The sequence below is a fragment of the Cariama cristata genome, unplaced genomic scaffold, assembly GCF_000690535.1.
Source record: "Cariama cristata isolate BGI_N322 unplaced genomic scaffold, ASM69053v1 scaffold37464, whole genome shotgun sequence".
Classification (NCBI taxonomy): Eukaryota; Metazoa; Chordata; class Aves; order Cariamiformes; family Cariamidae; genus Cariama; species Cariama cristata.
The window spans coordinates 6,120-13,047 of record NW_009611888.1 but is presented as its reverse complement, the minus strand read 5'-3'; the positions used below and the strand labels follow the sequence as shown (position 1 = coordinate 13,047).

At 41.4% G+C, this 6,928-nt stretch overlaps 1 protein-coding gene across 1 annotated transcript; it reads left to right on the top strand.

Moving 5' to 3' along the window:
* Positions 1–276: 276 nt before the first annotated feature.
* LOC104160314 (histone H3.3) lies at positions 277–3,711 on the top strand (the record flags this gene model as incomplete). The annotated part of the gene is made up of 2 exons (XM_009698408.1): positions 277–430; positions 3,071–3,711. Coding segments are annotated over 2 exons (283 nt in total), but the record flags the coding sequence as incomplete, so codon positions are not given.
* Between the last annotated feature and the right edge of the window lie 3,217 nt (positions 3,712–6,928).

Genomic DNA, 6,928 nt, shown 5'->3' with positions numbered 1-6,928 from the left:
GAAGCGGGGGCCTCGCGGGCCTCGCGTCTCTGCCCGAGGGGTCCCTGTTGAGGGCAGAGGGAGTTTGCACGGATCGATGGCGAGAAAGCAGTGACCCTTTGCTGGTGAAAATGGCTTTGTGTTGTAAACGCTGGGGCTCTTCTAGTGAAAGCACAAGGTCTATGGTGCTTAGGTTAGTTTAGATGATGAACCCGTCTTTTTAAGGTGATGTAGAATAATTTCTGAATACTAATTCTTTTTTTTTCTTCTTCTTTTTTAATTATTTAATTTTAAAAGGCCGGGTACCGTGGCTCTTCGTGAAATCAGACGCTATCAAAAGTCGACCGAACTTTTGATCCGCAAACTTCCCTTCCAGCGTCTGGTGCGTGAAATTGCTCAGGATTTCAAGACAGATCTGCGCTTCCAGAGCGCTGCCATCGGTGCTTTGCAGGTGAGCGTTACCGAGGGCAGGTGGCTGGGGGGGTCCCGGGGGGACCAGTGCTCCCCATCAGTGGCAGGGGTCACCACCGTGAGTGCTGCCACAGCCAGACTCGCACCCCCCCCAACCCAGAGCCCCCCAAAACCTGGAGGCTGAAGGTACAGAAGGGCTCCGCCTCCCGCCCCCATTGGCCAGGCTGTTTCTAGGGTTAGCCCCGGCTCCACCTGATTGGTGGACTGCTGCGGTGGGCGTGGCCCCCCGGAGGCGGGGCTGACATGAGGGGACGTGCCCCTCAGCCTTCCCCTGCTCCAGTGGAGCTGGTGATGCCCTGTAGACACCATAGGCTAAAATGGCGCAGTGACAGGTCAGCGGCTCTTTGCAAAGGCTAGAAACGTGGCTTTCTGCTTTCTTTCGTTTGTTTTCGTTCTGTTGTTTTGGTTTTTTAATAGCCCCCACACCTCAAGTAGTTGCACTTGGCGGAACGGTGCATCTTATTAAGACACTTAAGATAAATCTGTTTCCTCTGTCCTCAAGCTTTGCCTTTGAAAGGTGTGCAGTCAGAGGAAAGCGTCACGTAAAGCTTGTTCTAGTGTGTCCAAGTGGAGGTCTTGATATCCTCAAATGCTCTTTAAAGAAAAACAGCTTGATAAGCCACATCTAGATGCGGTTAGGGAAATAAATGCTTTTGTGTGATGTAGCTGACGTTAAACACGTTTTTTAATATATTAGTTAAATAACTTACTTTGAGGGTGAAATATCAGGTGCTTTTTCTGGCCCAAATTCCTACGTCTAAGTTAGGTCCCCTCCAAGACTCTGTTCTTATCACGTGAACACTTCCCTCTTGTGATAGACAGACGCTCCCGATTAAAGATAGGTCTTTATTGTTCTTTTAGCTGTTGAAAGACTGTTCCAGAATCTGTCTGTAATTGTGGAATATTGGATATGCAGGAAAAATGGTCTTTTTCCTAGTTAATGACTTGCCCTTGATACGGGCCAAGACCTATGCCATGGGATCCTATAAACTTGAGCACGTGCTTTGCTTCAGAAGGTGGCTGCCTATGTTTGCAAAGCTGCTGCTTTTGCTTTTAGTTATTGTGTCTTCACTCCTGTGAGTGATTGTGGCAGTTCTTAAATCCTCAGGTTTACTTATGTGTCTCTTTATCAGGAACTGCTTATTAAAATTGAGTCAGTAGTTAGTACACTTTCAGAAGGCTCATTTGAATGTTCCTGGTTTTGTATTTAGGAGTTGTTGGTATAGGACTTGTTCACATATTATTCCTAGTGCTTCCTGCTTGCATATTTGCAAAAACACCCAACTTTTAACCCCTTCAGTACCACGTTGTTTGTGCCAGCATAGCTTATATGGTGAAGAGTCTTAACTTTTCATGTAGTGATTTATCAAAACTGTGTTAGGGATACCCATATCCTACTGCATATGAAATGACTACAGTCCTCCTCTGCTGTAGTAAATATTTTTCTTTCTTTGTCTTAGATAAACTATGTTTTTAGACAGGAACTGTGAACCTAGTAAGTTGATTTTTGGTAATGAAACGCTTCACACAAGCTGTTCTCTTGTATATATTCTAGAAAGGGGGACCTCAGCCTCCTTTATAAAGCTGTGTGCTGTGTCCTGGTCCACGTGCTGGTCTGATGCTGCCATGCCCAGATGCTTCCTAGGAGATTGTTAGGTGTCAGAATTCTGTGTCAACCCAAAAGTGTGTGAACAGTTACCATTCCTGTGCTAGGCTTAGTAGCAGCGAACTTAACATGAGCCAGAAGAATGATTAGGTCCAACTGAGCATCTGTCTAACCCAGAATCCTGTCGGCAGTTGTTCGGTAAACACTGTGGTAAGGATGTGGTTTTCCCAGGATAGGGCTTGTCCTTTGTGCCCCCAAGTGCTGACCCCATAATTCCCACAGATGTGAGGTGAGAGCCTTCTGTGATAGTTGGGGCCTGTCCTCTGTGCCCCAAATAGACGGAAGGTGCTTAGGCAAAAAGAAAGTACCAGAATAGGACAAGTAATGGTAATTCTTTGGCTGCTGTCCCATTTTTGGTGATTCAAGGAGTTCCTGAGTTAAAGGAATTGTTCTCTTATTTCTAATAATTCTCAGTACAGTTTTTCTGCTAATTTTTGACTTTTGAATTAAGCTACCTCTTCAGTATCCGATGGCAAGGAGCTGTGTGCCCAAATTGTGTGTTGTGAAGGAATACCTGCTCTTTTTTTCCCTAGCACCTGCCCGTTTCCCCGGGTGCTTGATAGCTCTTACGCTGGAAGAGACAGCAGACAAGTCGTTCAAATAGTGTAACACAGCCTTTAAAAAAGAGAAGTTCCTAAACAATTGAACCTTTTGATAAGAGAACCTCTTATCGTCTGAGAGTCCCATCAAAATATTGGTTCAGCTGTGTTCTGGAGGATGTCTTCACCAAATGGTAGTAACACACAACTTTGACATAGAATATTATTTGGTGGTTTATAAGAAAATGGAAGCTTTTATTTTTTTTTTGCAAATCTAAAACTTTGGATGTTTGTGAGTAATAAAGATAGAAGCCTAAACTTAATGCCATGTTACGTTGTACTTTGAATTATTATTATTTGTTTCTCCTAGTGCTCAGAGAGTGAAAGTGTTCTTAATTCTTTTCTTCTACGCTAGGAGGCAAGTGAAGCCTACTTGGTTGGCCTGTTTGAAGATACCAACCTGTGTGCTATCCATGCCAAACGTGTCACAATCATGCCAAAAGATATCCAGCTAGCACGCCGCATACGTGGAGAGCGTGCCTAAACTTCACTATGATGGGTTTGTCATTCTCGAAGCAAAATCTTCTTCCTGTTATTGGTAGTTATGAACGTTAGATATTTTTTCCATGGGGTTAAAAGGTACCTAAGTATATGGTTGCAAATGGAAAAATAGGGGACAGAATTGGGTATTGGCAAGTTTTTTTCCATTTTCATTTGTGTGTGGATTTTTAATATAAACAAGGGGACATAAAACATTAATGCGGTCAAAAAATGTTTCAGTGAACAAGTTTCAACAATTCAACTTTATAAAAAAAAAAACTATAAATAAACCTGTCAAATTTTTCTGGACAATGCCAGCATTTGGATTTTTTTAAACGAGTAAATTTCTTATCAATGGCAACTAAATGGTGTTTGTAGCATTTTTATCATACAGTAGATTCCATCCATTCACTATACTTTTCTAACTGAGTTGTCCTACATGCAAGTACATGTTTTTAATGTTGTCTGTCTTCTGTGCTGTTCCTGTAAGTTTGCTATTAAAATACATTAAATGATGCCTGCTTTTAGTCTTGATTTTTAAATATTACTTGTGGGTTATATTTGATTAAAAAATAATCAGCCTTCCCCTCCCTTTTTCTCTTCAATATGTGGCCTAAATACTTAGAGCAGATCAAGGAAATACTGGGGATACTACCTTGGCTGAAGTAGTGTATATGTGAGGGTTTTTTTAAGAATGTAAAATTTCTGTCTGCTCCAAGTGAAAGCAACTTTGGTGAGTACCTACTGTGGTGAGTATTGGTAAGTCTACCGGGTAGAGTCTGGAGCTGGACTGAGCTCTCTAACTAAGCTCCAGTGCTAAGAAAAAGCAGTATTGTTGCTGTTTAGGTTCCTTTCTTACTTGACTGAATGCTGAATTTGGAAGCATTTCTGGGTTTTGTGATTTGTTAGTATGGTATAAATGGTGGGGTGTGGTGGTATGGGTTTTTTTGGTGTGTTTTGGGGTTTGGGTTTCTTGTTTTTAGTTTTTTTGTTTTGATTTAAACCCTTTTGCACTGTGTTATCTGGTTTCTCAGTTTGTAGGTGTTCACTTTTTGGTTGACTACCTTTCTGTTTCAGTCACACCCTCTAGCATGTTTGAGAGCTTAGTCCATGTGTGATTGGTTTCAGTTTGTACACTCCAATCAAAAAGACTTTTGTACCCCTTTTATTAGTTACAATACCTCATAGACAGGAGCACACATCTGATACTTATTTTTTTATATATAAACTCCACCCAATGCCCCAATTGCTGATGAAAGTTCCTGGGAAGAAATTTACTGCTGAAACTTATGTTCTCTAAAAACTTGGTTTTAATTTTTCACCTGAAACTTGGTGAAGGATTCCGATGGACCACTCTGGAAATGAGTTATGTGGTGTACTTCTTGATAGCTCTTGCAGGTAATGAAATGAGTTTTCATTATCTGAAGATAATATGTAGGTATTTGCTGTTAACTTCTTTCAAGAGGTTCTGAGTGAGCTCTAAACACAGGAGTGAATTTGTCTGAAGATTTCCAAAGAGGATTAATAGAGATGTATTATCTGCTTTGGTATCTTGAACAGAGAGCCAAAAATTACAGAATAAATCACATTGTTCATAACTTGCTCATCTCTAGTAATGAATGCTATCTGCCAGGGTTATGTGGAGTAAAGTCTGTTTAAATGGAGTAGCTTGTCACAGTGAAAACTACTGCTAGGCAAAATGTGATCACATCCTTTTGATGCCAAGCAGTTCATAGCTATCAAGTAGAAATTAAGGAAGACTTGTCTTGGAGCATCCAGAACAACAGAAATATAAAAGGTGAGCAACTGAGACTTAAATCAGTTAAGATGTCACTTCTGTCTACTTGATAACAACCCTGTTAAACTTGCTATAAATGCATTTCAATGTAACTAACTATTTGTTTTGTCCTGTACTTCAGAATTCTGTTTCATGCATCAGTCGTCAATGCTGCAACCACCTACACAAAAAGATAATTAGGCTGGGTTTTTTTTGTCGTTGTTTGTTTAATAACCCAGAATTGAAGTATTGATAAGGAACTTAACTTTTTCTTCCTTAGGTATATTAGAAAACCAAATCTAGGTATTTTGCAACTCAAATGAAATAACGAGTTCTTTCTCTTAAAAGAGAGAATTGGGGTGAGGAATATCTCAGTCTAACTGACAATGTCATTAAACTATTCAAGGCAGAAGAATTCGTAATGGAAGATGAGGGGATCAGGAACCTACTCATTTGACAAGGTGGAAGTGTGCAGTGCTACACCTGCAGCTTAGGGATAAACTTTGCCTCTTTGAGTGTTGGTTATGGTGGTTGTGGTCCTAGAGATGCCATGTGAATCCTCTTAGTGATTAGCTGTCTACGTCTGTATCGATACCAGGTGTTGTCTTGGTTTTATTCCTGAGGAATCTTAGGGTACCACTTCTCTGCTCCTCATTTGGTTTTTTCAGGTATGATGGATTTTCATTCTTCAGACGTTTTCACTGTTTTGCTGAAAAACTACTGAATCTCTAGGTTTCTCACCCCCTGCCCTGAGTACGCTATCTTTTTGTCTTTACTGTGCAGCCGCATGAAAATAAGAACAGTTAAATCATCAGCTCTCATTAAGAATTGCTTTTTTAAAATTGCCAGACTGGTCAGGTGTCAATCCAATTTTGGTTGGATCTTCTAGTTGATGCTGTTTAATGTTAATGGAGGAAGGGGAGTACAGAAGGTGATACTGTTGGGTTTTTTTTATGCTGAGAGTTTAGTTATTTGGGGTTTTGGTTTTTCTTTTCCCCAGCAGATTTTGGAAGCTATCTGTCTTAAGTATTGGCTTAACTCATCCAGAGTTGACAGTTCACTTGCACCTGGGAGGCTCCCAAAGACAGGCTCTGCAATACAGAGAGAGCAAAACAAAAAGGTGGGGGTTGGTGTTAATGCAAAAGCTGCAGAGGAGGAGGAATGAGACCATCTACAGTTCCTGTTTAATCAACTTTTTTCCTTGTGTAGTAGCATTCCTACAAAAACGGTTTCGGGAAGTGGTGGAGGGACAGGAGGACTACATAGCACTGGAGAGCCACAGTTAGGGCACACGTGGATCGTTAGAGAACACAGGACACGGCATGTTATTTAGAGTTAAGTTTTAAGCTGCTGATGTTGTGATGCTGGTGCTCCCTTCCTTCAGCCACTTCAGGATTTAAGGTTCCTGCTCCCTGGAGTGAAGAAGAAGGGTGGAAAACAGAGCTCTAATCCAGTTACATGCAGCAGCGTGGTTTAAAAATAACTAAAGAATTGTGTTTTGATCAATGCAAGTTCCCCATTTTGCACGTTGCCACGTGTCTGTCGTGCTGTTTGGAGTGAGCAGTACCTGCTGGTGGCCCTGTTAGCTGTCTGCGTATGCAGGGTTGGGCATCAGCTAAAAGGAAAATCAGGCTGTAGTCCAAAGTCTGCAAGCATTTACCAAATAGGTATTGGAGCTCGTCGTCATCTTACTCTCCTGGGCTGCTTCCTCTGGAGCCGACAGGTGGGGAAATGAGTCACGGGGGGACTTAGCTGACCTACAGAATAGCAATCCACTAAAACACTTCATTGCTCTTGGGCATCCTAAATGTTCTGTGGATAAAACATGAGGTGGTCCTCTCAGAACTGTATATGCCTGCTTGTTGGGTGAGATAATTTTTGAGGAAACTATTGACAAACAAGTATTAATGGATTTTAAACAACTTAAGAGTGACTTTGTTTTTCAGAGAAGCACAC